The sequence below is a fragment of the Perca fluviatilis genome, chromosome 12 (assembly GCF_010015445.1).
Source record: "Perca fluviatilis chromosome 12, GENO_Pfluv_1.0, whole genome shotgun sequence".
In the NCBI taxonomy this organism is placed as follows: Eukaryota; Metazoa; Chordata; class Actinopteri; order Perciformes; family Percidae; genus Perca; species Perca fluviatilis.
In genome coordinates this window covers 15,196,845-15,216,085 of record NC_053123.1, presented here as the reverse complement: position 1 = coordinate 15,216,085, position 19,241 = coordinate 15,196,845, and the positions used below count along the sequence as shown (strand labels likewise).

At 39.8% G+C, this 19,241-nt stretch overlaps 3 protein-coding genes across 7 annotated transcripts; 1 reads left to right on the top strand and 2 right to left on the bottom strand.

Moving 5' to 3' along the window:
• Positions 1–354: 354 nt before the first annotated feature.
• tmem169b (transmembrane protein 169b) lies at positions 355–5,365 on the bottom strand. 3 transcript variants are annotated; one of them, XM_039817724.1, is made up of 3 exons: positions 5,274–5,365; positions 2,797–3,184; positions 355–2,663 (listed from the first exon to the last, which is right to left on the bottom strand). In XM_039817724.1, the coding sequence occupies exons 2-3, from the start codon at positions 3,068–3,070 to the stop codon at positions 2,032–2,034; spliced, it is 906 nt and encodes a 301-aa protein (XP_039673658.1). In that variant the 5' UTR covers positions 3,071–3,184; positions 5,274–5,365; the 3' UTR covers positions 355–2,031. The 3 variants fall into 3 exon arrangements, with proteins under 3 accessions (XP_039673658.1, XP_039673659.1, XP_039673657.1); XM_039817725.1 differs by lacking the exon at positions 5,274–5,365 and adding an exon at positions 4,711–4,795; XM_039817723.1 differs by lacking the exon at positions 5,274–5,365 and adding an exon at positions 3,790–4,699.
• Positions 4,721–8,600, top strand: LOC120569703 (protein SIX6OS1). Of its 2 annotated transcripts, none has more exons than XM_039817722.1 (14): positions 4,721–4,886; positions 5,157–5,213; positions 5,328–5,454; positions 5,596–5,685; positions 5,783–5,970; positions 6,062–6,104; positions 6,202–6,313; positions 6,425–6,557; positions 6,673–6,737; positions 7,253–7,452; positions 7,534–7,669; positions 7,753–7,794; positions 7,876–7,903; positions 7,979–8,600. In XM_039817722.1, the coding sequence occupies exons 1-14, from the start codon at positions 4,829–4,831 to the stop codon at positions 8,104–8,106; spliced, it is 1,407 nt and encodes a 468-aa protein (XP_039673656.1). In that variant the 5' UTR covers positions 4,721–4,828; the 3' UTR covers positions 8,107–8,600. The 2 variants fall into 2 exon arrangements, with proteins under 2 accessions (XP_039673656.1, XP_039673655.1); XM_039817721.1 differs by having other exon boundaries at positions 6,416–6,557.
• On the bottom strand, positions 8,385–18,917 carry pfkla (phosphofructokinase, liver a). 2 transcript variants are annotated; one of them, XM_039817719.1, is made up of 22 exons: positions 18,621–18,917; positions 17,708–17,781; positions 17,500–17,577; positions 16,374–16,563; positions 15,893–16,058; positions 15,507–15,551; positions 15,323–15,431; positions 15,023–15,118; positions 14,703–14,795; positions 14,011–14,136; positions 13,850–13,914; positions 13,593–13,656; positions 13,190–13,336; positions 13,008–13,078; positions 12,286–12,373; positions 12,030–12,182; positions 10,593–10,757; positions 10,433–10,494; positions 9,796–9,907; positions 9,573–9,672; positions 9,375–9,480; positions 8,385–9,286 (listed from the first exon to the last, which is right to left on the bottom strand). In XM_039817719.1, the coding sequence occupies exons 1-22, from the start codon at positions 18,703–18,705 to the stop codon at positions 9,139–9,141; spliced, it is 2,343 nt and encodes a 780-aa protein (XP_039673653.1). In that variant the 5' UTR covers positions 18,706–18,917; the 3' UTR covers positions 8,385–9,138. The 2 variants fall into 2 exon arrangements, with proteins under 2 accessions (XP_039673653.1, XP_039673654.1); XM_039817720.1 differs by lacking the exons at positions 17,708–17,781; positions 18,621–18,917 and adding an exon at positions 17,286–17,356 and having other exon boundaries at positions 17,500–17,573.
• Positions 18,918–19,241: the final 324 nt, after the last annotated feature.

Below are 19,241 nucleotides of genomic sequence, written 5' to 3'. Positions count from 1 at the left end.
AGGTTTTGGCCCATAGACCGTGGTCGGTGTTTTAACCTTAAATTGTTTTAGTTTACACAATCAGACAGTAAAACTGTCCAGCACAAGTTGATACATATGTGTTAACCCTGACATTGCCTTTGTCTGTTTTGGGGCATATGGGTTTTCTTCAGTAAGCATCCCAGTGTAACACCAGGGTGCCAATAATCAGATCTCAAAGCACCCAAACTCCAGAGAGCCATCTGCATCTGTGTGCACCATTCAGGGTTATATGCTGACTTGTTTTTCAAAGACATTTATAAACCACACATAAAACAGTGACCTGCTGACTTTTCTTTTCCACAATGTAGATTTATAAATGTTCACATACAGTAGTTGTGATGTAATGACAAACACTTTATTTTCTTTGTGTAATTCTTTACTTTGCATCCTGTGGTTTCAGAACATGTAATGTGTAATACAGACTCAATCCACAAACACTGATCCATGTCTCTGCCTGTATGAAAACAAAATTCAATTACTCCACCCAGCCAGATCACAAACATTTGAATCACCAAATATTTAAACCATCTGATTGACTTAAACCAACCCCATCAGCTACGCATAAAACACCTAGCTGCAACAATTTCAGGAAGTGTACTAGACATAAATATTTAAAATAAATAAAATCAACATTCAAAATATGACTGTGTGGAAATGTAACAGGAATTCTCAGGAGGAAAATTACAGTGAACTTCATTTTACTCGTATGTGGAACAAAACTCTGAAGCCTATACAAGTAGTTTAAGATCACAAATATCTGTGATGATGATGCCTTAAATATGAAAAAAAGACAGTAGAAAAAAACTTTTGTCAGCTTGTTCTGACTATGGCTTCAAATTATGGCTGAATTGACCTGCTAGAGTGCCATGGGCCAAAGATTAGCTATCTGTCTTCCTCTGTACATTGTTTATGTACTATGTACTTGATGTGTACATTTAAGTGACAGCACACAGGAGCAACACATGGCAGCTTAAATATAATCAGCCTCGATGCCCAGACACCAACAAGTACTCGCATGCTGGGGTACTTCTTGATGAAACACATCTTTTTAGGAATATGCACGATGTAAGCACAGTATCATCCAGAATAATACACTTATTACAGGATAAGGGTGGTAATATTCAATATTTCTCTTATTGTCAACAAAACTTATGAAAGGCCAAAATCTACACTGGATTATTCCTTCTAACAAGTATTCTCTATGTATACGAAGCCTGATGTAGCTTATTTATCTGAGCCACACACTTCCACTGTTCTCCAAGAATTATCACAAATCAATGACTATAAAGTAATGCCATCCTTACCCTTTAAAAACTAGATGCTGACACAGAACCCCTTAACAAGACATTGTTCATCTTAAGGTGCTTATTGTTTTAGTCAATATTGTGCTCAATGGTGCATATTCCCAATCAAATCAGTAATCTAACTTCCACAAAGTAATTGACACATGGAGCAGTTGTCCACTTTTCCCAGATGGTAATCCAGCCTTACTTCAAATACTACTTCACAGAGTGATTATGATGAGTTAATACAAGACAGTGTTGCCTTTGAAATGCATCCACTTAAACTTAATACATTTAATTACAGATATTTACAGATGAAGTGAAACTTGGTTTAACTTCAAGGACTAAAACGATGTGTGTATCCGTGTCCACAGCCAGTCTATCTATACTTTACTACAGGAGGCACCAAGGCCTACATGTATCAAAATGTTACGAGTAGGATTCAGTGATAGGAGGATAAACGTAAAAAAAAAAACATTACCACTCCCTTGCTCAGAGGATAAATTTATAGTGATCTGGATCCAATAATGCTTTACAAAATTTGTAGCAATAGTTCAGCATTTTAGGACAATTCAGGCAGTGTTTGATTAGTTGTCATTTACAGAAAGGTATAGTGAAACAGCTTTAATATACTTTCCTGTGACCGACTTAAATGCGACTTAGGCCTAAATCAACATGTGCCTTGGACCTCAGCCCCCCCCCCCCATCTCTCCCACACACCCACACTTTACACTGATGATGTCTGGGCAAGTTCACTGGGGGCTTTGCTCTGCAGAGTGCCAGAAACAGTATCAGAGTCAAGCAGCTCAACTATGCTATAGGGGGAACAGTCCTCCAGTCCCAGCTTCCCACAGGCCCAGCCGCAGAAGCCTTTCTCCAGGTCTCTCACAGCTTGCCACCACTCGCTGAAGGCCCAGGACACCTGCACCACGGCACAATATAGAGCCAGAGAGAGCGCCATGGGCATGATGAGCATGGGGTAGAAGATGATGAGGAAGGGGCATATTGTAATCTTGTGCCAGAACGTTCGCTCCTCATTGTACACCAGGAAGACATTGTACCAGGTGAGAGTGCCGTAGTAGAAGGAAGTTATAAAGGCGAGGAGGAAAATCACGGGGGCACAGGAGAGGCTCCACAGGACAACATGGGGTCCCTGGCACACACCTAAGCTGCAATTGCGTTTAGAGCCCTCTCCTGCCTCACACTCTGCATCAAGACGCTCCTTTGACTTAGCCAGATCCCTAAGTTCCTTCTTTGTCAAAGTGAGGTGAATGTCCACCACCTGACCCTTTTTCTTTCCTCGGGTGATGGTACCTGTCAGGGTCACGTAGCGGCTGTCTGGAGGAAGGCTCCATCCTCCTGTTAAGAGATAATTAAGATATAAAGACAGTTACCTATATGACAAACAACAAAACAGAAAATGGCAAGGCAAGCAAATGAGAAATGTGGTTAACTAAGGTTCATTCTCAATTGAATCGGACACCCCTCTCACCTTCTCCTGTAGGTGTGCAGAGGAATTTAGCACCCTCCTCTGTGCTCCTCTCTGCTCCCTCCTCACCACCTTGGTCCTCTCCAGGTGCCCTCTCCATTTCAGAGCGGTAAACAATAATGGACTCTGGACGCGGGTCTTTCTTCTTCCTCCTCTTCCTCCTTATTGAGGGTCCCACTTCTCCATCGTCCATGTGGTTCCCTGATATGTCTGATCTTAAGGAAATCAACTGAGGGCTACCCTCTCCTTCAGTTTGAGACTCCTCTACCTGTGCCATGCTCTCACCTGATTCAGTAAACTTTTTGACTCTCGCTACTTTTTGACGGGTTATATATGAAGACTAACAGTGAAGTCCTGTGCAGCACACACCCATTATGTTGAAGTGCTCAATCTAATGAAGATTTCACACACGCACACACACACACACACACAGGACAGAGAGAGGAGGGGAGACATTAAAGAGCCGGTTTGCTTTTTTACAGTTACAATAATGCACTCATATGTACAGTGATCCTGGCCTAGATTCAGCAGTCACTTTTTCAGTGATAATGACTAATAAAAATCTACCAAATTCTTTTCATCAGTATCATTCATCTAATGGCATTATGCATCTGAACAGACAGAGACTAAATCGCTCTAGATTGATGACAAACAAAGCCTAGATTTCTTCAAAGAGGGGGGGTTGTCTCTCTTTTGCATGACGGCGCAACGATAGGCTACTCTGTGGATATGCGAGCTCAGTCTATCATTCCACTCCTTCCCAGACATAATGACATAAAAAAATTACATAATTGATAGACGGATTGCAGGGATTTACCAAAAGAATGCATAATTTGATAAGAGGAGGTGAAATTGACAATGCAACCCATTCTTCACACAGCTGATCCACTCCCATTTAAATCCCACCCATGTCCGCTCTTTTGTCTGCAGACCCCAGCCGGCGGACATTGAACAACATGTACTCTAAATAGAACTGCAATTGAAATTGAATCTTACCTTGACTAGGTTGGTCGAGGTAGATAAACTATACCGTGTGCAGATAAATCACTGAATTTGTCTGAGACATTGCAAGCGAAGCAGCAGAGCCACACATCGCTGTGTTTTTGCCGATACAGATGCGCTACGCAAAAGGATTCCCAGAATAGCACTAAACCCGCCCCTCAACCATGATCCTCCTGACTGCATGCATGCATGGATGTAGAGCCTGACTGCCTTCATAACATGCACATTAAAATAACTAACGTTAACGTTAGAGCTAAATATCCTACGAACATGTCCTTACACATTTCACTATTCACATGGGCTCCTGGCGCCTTATGTTTTGTATAACGTTGCAGTTTAATTAATTAGCGTTAGTAAAAAAAAAAATTCCATAAAGTGTTGAATACAACATTACCAGTATACGTTATGTTAAAAAGGTTTAGCCAAGTAACTAGCAAGCTAGTCTCGCATTGCCAGACTACTAGCTAACGTTACTCCCTAGCTACTCCACGGCGCTGCGTCTAGCTAGCAGGCAACTAGTTTGGGTGTTAATTAACTAGCTAGATAACCTTAACTACATGTTAACCTAGCTAAGCTAATTGCAGTGAGGAGATATGCACTTTTAACCGAAATGAACAATAAACAGTCGGGTTTTTTATACAGTCGTGGTCATACCTGACCATATCACCTGTCGGATTAACGTAGCATAGCTAGATAACGTTAATTGATAACTAGCTAGCTAGCTATGCTAATATCAAGTCTAGTGAACTCAAAACCTTCCTGTGTCTAACTTTAGTGCGTAGCTAGCTAGGTTTGCTGAAAGTGACATTTAAAATCTAAGACTTATAACGTTATAACTGTGGCTCTCCCAATTAAAATAATGGGTTATGACATAAATGCCTTGTCTTTACATCCATAATCGATTTAAATTAATACCGTTCTTTTAGGTTGAAACGTCTGAACCGTTGACAACAGCAGCAGGCAGCAGTAACCCGCCACAGTTGACAAGCAGCTAGCTAGCTAGCTAATGCCGCTAACGTAGACTGGTCTAAAAATGAACGACCAATATTCTCTTAACGTTAATAATATTGACAGCCTTCTCTTTCAGTTTGGTGAGTTTAGCTAGTTATTGAGTTCATTGTAGTTGTAGTTTTGTTGTCAGTTGATGTTTGCTTGGCTTGCAATGTTAACGTGAAAGTTTTACCGTTAGCTTAACGTTGGCTGCTTGGCAAATGTGTGTCAGTAAAAAGCTAGTTTTGGGGTTAAACTAGCTGGTAACCTAACTTAAACTAATTAATTCAGATAATAACACTTATACCACTAATAATGATATAGATAGTAGTTATTTTTTAAATAAGATAACTGCTGTTTGTATTTGATAGCTCTTCAAACTCGGGAGCTTTCCCAAAAGAAGAATGACATCAACCAACAAATTAAAGGTAACGTACTAGCTAGACATTCGTATGAAAGACAGGCTAACAAACAAATAGTTAGTTTACCATATATTTTATGTTGTGAAATGGTGTCCATCAAGTTTTCACCTTTGTCAACAGTTTGTAGAGCTGATACTGCTGAGAGGAGGTCTTACATTGAAACAATCCACAGAGATATCAAGAAACTTGAGGAAGAAATAAGGGTGAAGCAGAGCACTGTGATACATAATAAAGCAAATGCTAGAAGGTATGATTATTGGTAATAAATGGGCCAAACTATGATGGACCAAGTTGATGATACACAATTTAATTCAACATAACTTAACATAAGCAGTGCAGTGAAGTTTTTATATTCATATATTTCTGCTTTTCATCCACGTAATTTTAGCATGAAGGCGACTAACAGCCTGCTTCTTCAGTATGAGCAGACACTGAAAGCAGAACTGGAGAGCAGAAAAGCCAGCTACAACCATGACATGTGGGTTCAGTTAGCTGTGGTGTTTAATTGCACTTCATATATTTTTGTGGGCAATAATTAACAAAGCTGAACTGTTTTGCATTTGTAACCCAACAAGGGAAGTCTATGAAGAGAGAATTGCAAGCTACAGGAAGACATTCCAGTTGCATAAAGAATATTATTACCAAAATACTCTTGCTCAAAAGCTCCTCGTGCTCCAGGCTGAAAAAGAGGAGATTGAGTGTAGGATCAAGACTTGTGATGAGCAAATAACAATGAAACTGAAGGAGCTGGACCATCTCGCTGGTAATAAAAGTATTTTTTTTATCAACTTTCTCTGGTAGAGCTGAAATATTTACAGCTCTTGATAAAGTTAATTGAATTTCTTCCTGACCAGGTCCAGCAGTCGATTCTTCTCCCGATGAGAAACTACCAGACAGGTATCTTTCAGTGAATCTTATAGATAACAAAGAATAATGATGCATAGCCTTTAGCAAAGCTCAGTTTTTCTCTGTTTGAGTTCACTTTTCTTTATAGTGTTTCTGGCCAGCAGCATATAGCAGAACCAGAGAAACAATTAGATTCTCAGACAGAGGAGGAAAGTAATTTTTCCATTGACATCTCTTCTCTTCATCTTAACCAGACAAAGGTACTCCGATACATTGAACAATACTAATGCCTTGTAAAGCTTTTCATTATGAGATGTTAAAGTTTCAGCATGTCCTGTAGCCACTTTGATAAATCTAAATAGATCTTGCAGAATGGTCATAGAACTTTTGTAGAGGCAAATGCTGAAGAAATTCATGAGGAAAACATGGTCCAGCATACTACCGCCTGCAGCCCTTCCCCAGAAGAAGAAAGCAATGAGCTGTGGTCATGTCATCCGTTGGATGGTAAGTAGAGGAAAGCCTGCTATGTATTTCAGTTAATACCAACATGTTATACACCAGATGCCATGTCTGGGTGTTTATGTTACATCAAACCTCATCAGAATATGTATTTCTTTAGAGGAAACACAGCCAGATGAGATGCACACTGAGGAGCAGGAAACTGGACAAGAGGACCAAGTCTTGGTAATGTTATCTTTTATACATAGACTGTCCTTCAAATGACCACTTGGGCCCTTAGGTAATCTAGGCATCTGCTGCATGGATTTTGACAATTTGTCTAAACCTGTCTCTACAAGTGTACTTGTGAGTACACTTTTATGGCTCACAGCATCTGTCACATCGTATCTGAAAAACACAATAGCAATGTCTCTTTCCAGAATAAATCTCAAATTACCGAGGATAATCCACAGATGTCACCGTTTACAGTTTTCATTGAGAACTATTTCCTACCAAAGTATGACCGCCAATGAAAACTCTTCTGTCAAGGTCCCTGAAATACCTGACTAACTAATTACATTGCGTCTGTAAAGAGATGTTGCAGTGGAAATTTACAAATGTAATTTTTTTGCATTGATTTATGTAACTGGTAACTTTTTGTATCAGGTTGTATGGTCTATGCTGTAAATGCTACTTCAGACAAATCAACTTTTCATGTTGGAAATACTTTTACACTCAAGGTGTTTTCTGCACATGAACAGCAGTCCAATGTATCAGTTATGGAGGAAGCAGAGGAGGACGAGGTGGAGGAGAAGGTAGTTATAGATGAAGAGCAGACACCAAGCGAAGAGGACAATGAGGGAGTCACTGCTTTTACTCACTCATCATCTCAAGAAACGATTCCTCAGTCATCCCCGGCAGAAATGACAGCTGTGCCTTCAACCCCATCATTCCCATTTAAGTAAGGCTTTCTCTGACTTGTCCAACACTTTGAATGACTGTCAAGACAGCCACTGAGAACGGTTTCATTTGTTCACTTCAGCTTTAGCCATGCCAGCTCCCCACATCAAGGCACCTCTGATACCAAATCTCCAGCTTTCCTGTTCTCTCTGAACTCTGATCCTAGCACCTCGGGCTTCTCTGGGTTTGGATTTGACGTGTGCTCGTCACAGGATGAGGTGAGGAGCGAGCAACAGGAATAAGTGATTTGACAGAAGTCACGGTTTCTTAGTTTTGGAATTACCTCCCAGTTTCTTTACAGGAGTCATCTTTCACTTTTACTGGCCCTTTTTTCAACGAGAAGGTACTGCTTTTTTACTGTAACCCCTCTTTCGTTTATACAGTATTACTACAACAAAAATACCAAACAATTGTTCCTTTTCAGAAAACCACAGAATCAAAGTCATCAGCCTGTAAGTATCAAATCTCTCTATTTTTGTGATGAGTATTACCAGCTTTGAACTACAGGACTGTATATGGTTTTGCAGGTCCAGAGTTCTTGTTTGGCCAACCAGAGCAAATTGAAGACTTCCAGTTTGCCTTTACCCCCAAGAGCCCTCAGACAACTAACAAAGATACCACCAGGGATGATTTTCCATTTTCATTCAACTTTTAAGAGTTTGAAGAAAAACATCTGAAATGCTGAATTATTTGTTTGAAAATTGTGTTTGTAAGACCAGTTTGACCAGTCTTATTTTCTTCATTAATGTTCTCATATAGTGGGCAATGAGAAATACCTTCGCTAAGCGTTCGTGGTTTAACACTATAATACAACTTAGTTTGCCATGTAGGATTTTGTTTCTTTGTTCTGTTTGTTATTTATTTCTGTCTGTTTAACTTAATATGTTAATTTAAAAGCTATTTACACTACAAAGAACACATTTCTAACATTACCACAGTTGAGTGACTTTTTATTGAAGATATAGCATTATTATCAAAATAATACACACGTTTATATTTCTTTACAGATTTCTCTTTTGTACGTATAGTAGTTTTGAAGTTTATTCCACTGCATATTTTGTGTATTGCTGTTCAGTTTGCATTCATTAAAGACAGGAGTGTTTCAGTCCTACACAGTGTATAAATAAAAGGAACTAGTTATCACACTGGTCCGATGAGTCACACAGTCACATTCTGACATACAGTGAGTTAAAGCACCAATCACAATATCAAGCCAACCACTGGACCACTTTCATTTTTGTGGAAATTAAAAAGGTGCTCCAAAAAATGTAGTAGCTCTCATTTATAGCTGAATTACACGGATATGCATACTTCTTTTACTTAAGGTTTCTGATCAGATTATTTAAATCCACACCACAAGCTGCTTTATATTATATATTTAGTAGTTTGTGGCACACCTGCTTGACTCTTTATTGCAGTGATTTGACTACACAGAGGCTTGGCACAAAGGAATAGCAAAATCTGCTCTACTGAATGCAATTAATGAATACGTACATTTTTACATTATTTAATAATACTGTAGCTCCTATGACACTGACAATACTGAGATCAATGCTGGCTTTAAAAGTCTACATGCATAGCAGCGGATTAAAAACCACTCTTAAAGTATGTGGTCTGCATAAGAACAAAGGTTGGACAGATAAGGTTAAAAAAAAAAAAGTGCAGCGAGTAAACAGTTTTAGAGAGCCTAGAACCCAGAGTCGATGCTGATGGAGCGTTGAGTCACATGTTCAATCTCACCTGGGACATATTCACAGAAGCTGGTTTGGTACTTGGCCAACATTTTTAGCATCGGCCGAAGATTAACCCACCACTGGACCTTGGGCATTCGGTGTCTGAAAAACAGACATAAATGAAATTATTAAGACTGATTTATCACAAACTTAAAAACTTGTTATTATATATAACTGTGACATAGCTTACTCAAAATCAGTCACATCCTTCAGTTCGGTGACCGGCATGAATGAGATGACCTTCCTGTTGAGGCCAAGCACACATGCTGTATCTGGTGAGTTGGCGAACACACGGCCTGGTGGGGAATAAAAACAGTGGAATCATTACATTTCTGGGGTTTCTGAGCAATTCATTTATGTCAACTATGACTTAATACAGTAACTGTACCTTGTCGGAAGTTTTCATTCAATCTCTCAGAAATCCACTGGATAGCCTTCACACCCAATTTAGTGCCAAAGTTTCTATCAAAGGGAGAAGGTGCCCCTCCCTGGAGCATAAACGGACAAATGGAGTATAAATACATTGCAAGACTCCGTCTCTTCACAGTATAAGAGTCACTGTAATGGAAAGCTTTGATAAGCTGTGTTTTGCCAGTTAGTGGCTCTTGTACCTGCTGAAGGTGTCCCAGCACATTGACTCTGCAGTCAAAGATGCCCTTTCCCTCTGATGAGTACAGCCTATGGATGAAATCTGTAGTGTAATTTTCATGGCAATTTTCATTCCTGTTGTGACAGAGAAAATGATCAACAAAGTAAAAAAGAAATCAGACAATGTTATATATATGCTGTGCAGTATGTCGTTTTGAATTTGGTTGAAATCAAAAATGTTGTATTTTCATTTCTGGTATGGCTCCAAGGATAGCACTTCCCTTCAGTCAGTTAGTCCGCCACTTTGATCCAGACTGAAAATATCTCAACAACCTCGAGATCGATTGTCATGAAATTTTGTACAAACAATAATTTTCCCCAGATGATAACTTCTACTGACTTTGGCGATCTTAAAATATGGCGCTATAATCAAGTGAAAATGTCCAGTCTGTCCAATTCTTTGGTTTATGACCAAATGCCTGCAAACTACCAACACTCCCATCAGCTTCAGCAGTACTTTGCTTTTAGCAAATGTTAACATGCTAACACGCTAAGGTGATGTACTGATGGAACGTATATGAAAAGATCAGACCCTTTTTTTATTAGCTTTTGCATTGCATAAGAATCTCTGTATGGCTAAATGAGTGAGATGTTACGTACCTCAATACTAGACCCCGCTGGACGTCCTTCTTCATCTTTTCAGTCAAATGCTCCACATTGGTCTGTCAAAAGGCCAGATCATTAAAGTGACAGAAAGCTGTGAACATTGTAGACAAAAAGAAAAGAAACAGCAGAGGTTTTTCTTTTCTTTTGGTCTTACCTTCAAGTCATGGATGTTGAAGGGGTCTTCAAAGATGTAGGCTGCGTCAGCACCCACAGCTATACCGGTGCAGGTTGCCAGATATCCACAGAACCCACCCATAGTCTCCACCACAAACACTCTTCTCTTGGTCCCAGAGGCAGATTGCTTGATCTTGTCGCAACCCTTAAGAAGAAATCCAAATGGCAGTGTGAAAGGAGACAATGGCAATTGAAGGCAGGGTCAAAAATGTGGGTCTAGAAGTGAAGAAAGAGTCAACATCAACACCCACCACTAACTGTGTACAGTTTTGGAGCCCATAATGCAGTGTGGTGGTGTGAACTAGAGTTCTGCCTGTGTGAAGAAATAATAAAGTAAATATGCTAAGTGCCTAGTTTCAACAAAATAAGGCTACGCCAAGGTCTCGATAAAAAGATAATCATTTATAATGTCTGCCAATATGTATAAAATAATTAATTAGTTAAAATTACTCTCATTAAATATAATTGCATGTATGTACCGCATCTTGACTTTAGTTAGAAGAAACAGAAATGTGTGTCGAGAGGTCAGGGGGTCAAACTGCCAGCACAAGAATGTCTCCTGGGGAAGTGTTGATTAGGTTAAGATATATCTAACTAGTTCACGAGGGGATGGAGAGCCTCGGACTGATGATGCACTCAGAGCTGTGGACGACTACGTACTGTTAGGAATATTTACCAATACTGTAGATAACAGTCATCTTAAAAGAATGGCTGTTCTTGGCAAGATAACACATAAAGCAATGCATCTCTTCACATAGAGCACTGATATTAGAAGGGGAGGGGGTGGTAGACTGGTTGGAAGTAGATTAAATTCCTCCTGAGTGGTAAAATACCCGGGGAAAGGTAGAGAGGGAATCCTCCAAGGTGTCGACTTCTCCCATTGGATGGAACATCGTGTGCCAAGAGGCTAGGATTAGCCTGTGCACCAACGAGGAAGCGCCAAGTCTAAATCCCGGTTGCCCCCCACCTTAGTATTAGCCAATCATAATAGTTTGCACATTTCTATATGAACTCATATAACCAGTATTCAGTATTTTTTTGGGGGCGAGAAGAGACAGAGTAACCGCGGGCGGCTGACTGTGGATGCTCAAACTGAAAAGATCCTTGTATAGATGTTTTATTATTATTCCAGCTTTAATAAACCACCTAGAATGAGAGAAGTTGATTGTTTTCTGTCCTGACTGACAAATTGGACCGCGTCACCTGTCTTTCTCTCCTTCCTCTCAAAGTTAAAAACTAAAAGTCTATATGCTCACTGCCGCCCCGGTTTTGACTAAGTATACAGAGTTCAAAGTGTACCTTATTAATACAGCAGCTCATATAACATGCAGTGTTTTCTGGCTTGGTTCAGTCTCTATTCGTGTTAATCCTGAAACATCAAAGTCACACAGTTAATTTGCCATCTGCTCAGCATTACCTCCATGGCAGCATTGACAGCCGTGTCTGCTCCCAGGCTGAAGTCAGTTCCAGGGACGTTGTTGCTGATAGTAGCAGGGATTACACACATGGGGATGCAGAGCTCATCATAGTGACTCCGGGCTTCAAACAGCTCCAGCACACCTGCATACCCCTTTGAAAGTCACCAGCAGATAGATTGAAAACCTCTTTGATGTAATACTGACAATAATATACAGGTACTGCACTTCTGGTTTTTTGAAGGGTTGTTCTTATACCTCGAACCCTCCAATTACAAGCAGAGCTGAGATTTTGAACTTGGTGATGGTTTCCACAATCTTCTCCATGTGTTTGTTTGGAAGAGTTCTAAAATAGGGCATGAAACAGAAATCAAAAATCACTTTGAGAGGCACTCTGACAATTTTACATTTTGCTAGTCACTAGGAGATGTTGCATTAGGGGAACTGTAAGATGATGATGATTTTGGACGTTGTAACACAATACTGATAAAATCCTCTATCACAGTATAGATTATTAGGTATATTAAAAAGGTAGGAATATTAAAACATCAATATACAGTATATTGTGATAAGGATTTTCTTTTAATAGAACATTTTGATTTGGCTAATCTAGCAAATTAAAAACCTGACAAATCAAGGTACTTTATCATATTTATCCAAAAATGATGAAACTCCAATTTAGCAATAATGCAGACCTGCTACTGTAATTGATTTTCCAAATTGCCCTCAGCGGCCAGTACACCCAAGGAAATGACAGGGATCCATAAAACAGTATAAATAATATCAGAAAAATCTCTGACAATAAACAAATGGTATTTGTTGTCATATTGCCTAATAATAGCCTCTCCTGCATCAATTTTAGCCTGTATTTTCCCCAAAGTCCCCAAACGTTATGAAAATACTATACTAAACTGTTGGAGTACTCTTAAGATTAACTAAATATGTTCATATTATAGAAATAAAAGTGTCCTGATGCTCACCGTTTTGTCCCCAGCAGTGAGCCCCCTTGGCCTGTCCATCCCGCCACACTGTGCCATTCCATCTCCGAAAGCTGCAGACAGACAGGTGTCAGCACTGAACAGTTTCCACTCAGTCTCATACAGGTTACTTGTTGCTAAAATCTACTGCAGTGTAGTAAAGACTGAGTAGTAGAAGCTCTCACCTCTCCATTGGCAAGTCCTTGAAAGCCATCCTGGACAGCGTAGACCTTGTGTCCTTGAGCAAGCGCTAACCTTGCGGCAGACCTCACCGCTGCATTCATCCCCGCAGCCGGAGCTCCCACGTTCAGAATAGCCATGGAGAAATTGCTCTAAGGGAACATGAGTCAGATATTAATAAGCACATTTGTGCTTAAATGTTGTGATTCTTTTGCATGTGAATGCAAATGTGTGTGTGTGTGTGTGTGTGTGTGTGTGTGTGTGTGTGTGTGTGTGTGTGTGTGTGTGTGTGTGTGTGTGTGTGTGTGTGTGTGTGTTTGTGTGTGTGTGTGTGTGTGTGTGTGTGTGTGTGTGTGTGTGTGTGTGTGTGTGTGTGTGTGTGTGTGTGTTCATGTTAGTGAGACTTACCTCAGACTGGACAGGCTTCTCGAAGGAAAGAAGCTTGTAGATATTCCAGTTCACCTCAAAACTCCTGCAAGCATATCATTATTTTTTTTAGTTTGGACTCGTTTATTATTTGCATAGAAAAACTTAAAATAAATTGTGGGCATGATAAAATTAATATCAATAGATGATATATTTACAAGGGGCTTACAAAGCAGTTTTGCACTATAATATAATGATTATTCCTATTGTATATACATGAAAAACATCTCAGCTCTCACCCTCCACGCAGTTTGACAGCCTCATCAAACCTCTTCTCGTTCATGGCCCTCTGCACCAATTTAGTCTGCAAATGACGGTACAATCAAAAAATACAGCAACATCCCACTGTTTGTTAGTATGTTCATTAAAATCAATTATAGAAGAGAGGAGAGTGACTCACCATCTCCACACACTCCATTAGAGGCAGACGAACGGCACGGTTACCCGACAGGCCGATGGCACAGGCTGGGGTGTCGGGAGTGGCCTCCAATAGGGCAATCACCGCCTCCATTCCCAACTTACTGCTCTACAAACACAATAGAGTCCATATATAATGAATGTTGCAGAGCATCACCTCCTACACATCAGTAATGTCTTGTATTGGTCATATCGATGATGACAATAATTTGTCTAAATGAGAGGCATGTTCTACATTTAGGCAGTTTAGATCTACACTTTAATGTTCAAACTATTTCTGAAATAGATAAACGAGCCCTAAGGGCAAAATCTGGTTATCACCAAATTCCTAATTTGAAGTTGACATTAGAATCAAGTCCAACCAGATGGTGGAAACTAGGCATATTTTAGGAAAGGAAAAAAAAATGATATATATACATTTCTTGATGCTGCACTTTCATATGGCTCTTTGTAGCATTACCTATTTTAAAGCTAATGTACTTGCACTTACTACTTGTCTGGAGTTTGCACCTTCAAGGTTGAACGCACTTAATTCTAAGTCGCTTTGGATAAAAGCATCAGCTACATTGACATGTAATGTAATGTAATAAATAATTGTATGGCCTCAACAATTTGTTAATGTGTCATAGCTGCATTTTTGCAGTATCAAAACGTTCAGTATGTTGTCCAACTCACCAGTACTCTGTCAAACGCTGAGGGAGTTCCTCCTCGCTGAACATGACCGAGTACGGTCACTCTGGTATCATAACCCAGCCTCTGTACCACCAGCTTCAAACACAAATGGAAGAATTTCAGTATATCATGGGTTTGTCATTTAGCATGCATCCACAACAGAAATACTATGAAAGAAAAGTCCTTAACAAATATTTGAGTGAAAACTCTGAACACTGAACTCTGATAGTTCAACCTTTGCCTGTTTACATTTGAATATTTCTACATCACAGGAAGTTGTTTCATACATTGCCATCAATCAGTCCTTAAATCTTTAAACTTACGTCTTTTACATAAGTTGAGGTGATGGGCTTGCCATTTCTATCGATGGCTCCCTCTGCGATGATTATAATATTGAGTCTTGACCCCGTTATGCGGCTCTGGAGGTAAACAGATATATACATATTAGCCAGTAAGTCAGTAAGTACAATCCTGCTTTTAAGTCCTATATTTTAAGAGAGGTAACCAAAGCATGTCTATATTCTCCTATTTCAAAACAGAGTGACCTCACCTGTGAATACATATATACATATGTGCCTGGGGCTAATATACAGTCTTGACTTGACTTGTTTTTTGTGTCTTACCCCCTCTAGACGGGAACACATATGGTCCTCCCAGCCCTCCTGAGGAGGAGCTTCTGGAATAAGGAGCCAGTCCGCCCCAGATGCCAGTGCTGACACCAAAGCCAGATATCTGGAGTAATAGAACAATTTGTATAATTCACTGGCAGTTTATGAAAGAAAGCAAATTTGTCAGAGCATAACTCACCCACAGTGTCGCCCCATGACTTCCAAAACAAAGGTGCGCTGGTGGCTATAGGAGGACATTTTTAATAAAACATAAGCAAACAAGGCAGCAAGTCCAGGCAAGATCACATTCCAAACAGGCTATTTTTTTTTACAATCATTATCACTTCTCTGAGCACGTGAGTTGCACATTTTGTCCAAATAATAGTCCGAAATAGACAGTATCTATGTACTGGTACAAAATATATCTATTTACTACTGTGTTCTTGTTATATCTTCATATTCTATAACTTATTTACTAATCACTGAACAAATGACTATCACTCATGTCAGTGACCTCATAATAATTGCTTTGATGAAACACCATCTGCTTCAGTGCTGCCACTGTTCAGTATCACAGGGTCTGACCTTTGTGCAGTGGTCATGATAGCATCAATTATCTCCATGATGCGATGCAGCGCAGAGTCAGCTCCGATGGTCATGTCAGTGCCGCAGAAGTCGTTGTCGATGGAGCCCACAAGCCCCACGATGTTCAGGTGGCCATGCTGCCTTGCTAGAGTGTCTGTGATCCTTCCTGAAGTAACACACACATTGCTGTAGATGTTACACTAGCAGCTTCCTATTATATACACCAAAGCAAAGGGAAATATTCATATTACTACAGAATGATTCATAAATATAAATGCTAACTTTGTGGATGATAGAGCTCTTTAACTGAACTTTAACAAAATCGATCACATACCCTGGACAATGAAATTATGCCTCAAAGGACTATTTCAGCATAGAATGAAATTGTATTGTACTGTATTGTTTCCTATAGTATGAGTACATAATGAGGGTTAATTATTTTTCAAGGCTCCGTGACAGGTTGACAACAAGAGCACTTTACCTTTCTGTACGAGCTCATCCAGCAGACTGCTCCACTCACTGCGGAAGATGTTGGCTCCAGTGAGGCTGCCGTCTCCACCACACACACACAGGTTGGTGATGCCTTTTTTCACCAGGTTGAAGGCGGCAGCAAGCCTGCCCTCACGAGTTGTGAAGGCCTTGCATCGGGCGCTACCTATCACAGTGCCACCCTGCAGCAGAGACATCATATAACAAGTGACAAACTTGACAAAATCAAGACAAACAGGACATTGTAATATTTGAAAAATGTCAAGCTAAGTCTCAGATCCATTTCTTTTTACTCTGGCTACTGATGGTATTGTTACATAGTGATATGACACATCAGACATCTAAAATGGAAGATTCAGATTAGATGAAATGAGAGCCAGATTGCAAGTCGTCACTCCAGACACATTTGTACTTTGAGGCCAATTGTGAACTGCCATCCGAGGCTTAGAAATAGCAGTGGCTCCCAACTTGTGGGTTGTGACCCCCACAAAGCGTCACAAGATTAATCTAAGGGGTTGCAAGATAATTATTACAGTAGGAAATAAGAAAAAAACAATATTCTGCTACATAAGGGGAAATTACTCTTTGTTTGAACTTAAACATAAACCCTGAGACTACTGGTGAGTAGACATTGCTTTGTCTTAAGGGGTCATAAGCAAAAAGAAAGAAAGAATAGAAACCAGTGCTATACAGAATCTGCACATATCTCAATTGTATTATGTACTAAAACGCAACAATAATGAACAAACAATAGAAAAAGTAGCACATGCACTTCAATACATTTGCTGCATAAATTCAAGACATCTTAATGCAAAAAGGACAGTTCAATTGCTAATAATTTTCTTTTGAATAGCGCAACTTTCAGCTTCTTCAGGCTTAAAGCACATGCAGCAAGGCCCCTTACCAGGTTATAATCAGTATTACACAGGCAGGAAGAGAAGAGATGAGAGGAGATGGATGAAAACAATAGCATTCCTATTAAATCCATAAAAAAGAAAGAGAAATAGAAAGAGATATTTCAGACCAGGGAGAAACAAATTCTAAATCAGAAAACAATTAAAGCATAATAGGCCTTTTTCACAAGAGATTTTGACATGCAAGGTCATATTTTAACCTACCTGTTGGATGATGTTGGTCACACTCTGCCAGTTTGCCAGTTTGATGTTGTCTCCCCCATCCACCAGGCCCTGGTATCCCTGAAAAGTAATTTTCCATATGATATGTTAGTGTTAAAAAGAACAATGTGGGCTGTTCAAGCAAGCATAAATAAATACCTACAGTATGTAATGTTTAATGAGGTCATATTAATACAAACAGCTTGTTTACCTCATAAATAAGATAGACCTGGGCCCCCACATAGATGCCCATTCTGGTCACAGCCCGGACAGCAGCATTCATCCCTGGGTCGAGGATTGTTGCATAAAAATATTAGACTCACCTCTGCTTCTCGTTACACACAAGCTGTTACACAATTACCCTGCATGAGGAAATCAAACACTGCGGTGGATATGGCTTCATTATCTCTTATTCAACAAAGGTGCCACCTGCTCTGTGTAAACAGTAACCAAAGTCCTTGACAAGCATTACTTGAACAGACCCTGACACCGTATGAGTTACCAGTGGTGGAAGTACTCAGATTTAGTAAGTAAAAGTAACAGTACCACAGTCTGTTACAAGTGCATTCTTAATTTTACTTTAGTAGAAGTGCAAAACAATTAAGTGTGTTCTTAAAGTCCCACAAGTAAAAGTATGCAGTTTGCAGAATGGCCCATTTCAGAATAATGTTACATAATAGGATTATATTATTGATGCATTCAGCACTTTAATGTTGAACTGGTAACGGTGACGGTGGGGCACATCTTAATTAGGCCTACTGCTGAGTAGCCTGTGGACTTTACCCCAGAGGATCAATAAAGTCTTCATTTAATGATACGTTGATTATATTTTGTATTATTAATCTGAATCTGCAAAGTAACCAGTAGTAGCCTACCTAAATGTATCAAATGTGTAGTGTAGTAAAACTACTATATTTGTCTCTGAGTTGTAGTAAAGAAGTATAAAGTAGCTGAAAATGGAAATAGGATAGGCCTACCTCAAATAGTACCTTAAGTACAGTATTGTAACGTTACTTGAGTAAGTGTAACGTAGCCTAGCCTACTTAGTTCCTTCCAACCATTGTAACTTATAGTTCCATACTTAAAGGCTGCTAACTAATGTTAGTTTGGCTGAGTTTAGTCACCTTGTGCATCTCCACCGCTGGTCAGCACTGCCATGGCTCGACCAGCTCCCGTCATCTTCAGTTTCTCCAAGTCCATCGAGGACATTTTGACACCCTCAGTTTACGACAAGGAAACAGGGCGAAAATGAAGAATGATCTGTTTCCTAGCTAAATAATGTTCGGTTTTAGGTAACATTAAACCATACTGTCTATGCGTTAAACCCGGGGCAGGTGTTGCTTCCTCGTTAGCAGGTTAAATTTGAAAGTTACAGTAGATTCCAGTGTAACTCCACCCTGTTCAAAGGAGAGCTCACTGGGAGGATCCTAGTGGGCGTTTATTTTACAATCCCCCACCGTGCGGAAAACTCTTTTCCAGATTAACACGTTTTATGTCATTAACCCCGCCTTCTCGCCGAGCCCGAGGTAAACAGCACGTACAACCCGAACTAATTTCAACAGGTTATTGCGCAAAAAATCACATCAGAGGAAACATGTACCTAGAAGTACCCGAAGTATATTTAGGTAGTATAATAGACAATATAAAGTGAGGTGGACAGATTTGTATTTTGCCACAGTTTTCACTATAGTGGCTACTGAGGAGCAGAATAAGCTAAGGGCCCTTAATTAAGGCTTTTATTTTTA

Bases quoted from the DNA above. Each gene is read 5' to 3' on its own strand.
- tmem169b (XM_039817724.1), bottom strand. From the start codon at position 3,070: ATGGCACAGGTAGAGGAGTCTCAAACTGAAGGAGAGGGTAGCCCTCAG. The intron at 2,664-2,796 runs GTGAGAGGGGTG...ATCTCTTAACAG, and splicing joins CTGCACACCTACAGGAGAAG to GAGGATGGAGCCTTCCTCCA.
- LOC120569703 (XM_039817721.1), top strand. From the start codon at position 4,829: ATGAACGACCAATATTCTCTTAACGTTAATAATATTGACAGCCTTCTC. The intron at 7,453-7,533 runs GTAAGGCTTTCT...TGTTCACTTCAG, and splicing joins ACCCCATCATTCCCATTTAA to CTTTAGCCATGCCAGCTCCC. The intron at 7,670-7,752 runs GTGAGGAGCGAG...GTTTCTTTACAG, and splicing joins TGTGCTCGTCACAGGATGAG to GAGTCATCTTTCACTTTTAC.
- pfkla (XM_039817719.1), bottom strand. From the start codon at position 18,705: ATGTCCTCGATGGACTTGGAGAAACTGAAGATGACGGGAGCTGGTCGA. The intron at 15,552-15,892 runs GTCAGACCCTGT...GTCCTCCTATAG, and splicing joins ATCATGACCACTGCACAAAG to CCACCAGCGCACCTTTGTTT. The intron at 12,183-12,285 runs GTATAAGAACAA...TGACTTTCAAAG, and splicing joins TTGTAATTGGAGGGTTCGAG to GGGTATGCAGGTGTGCTGGA.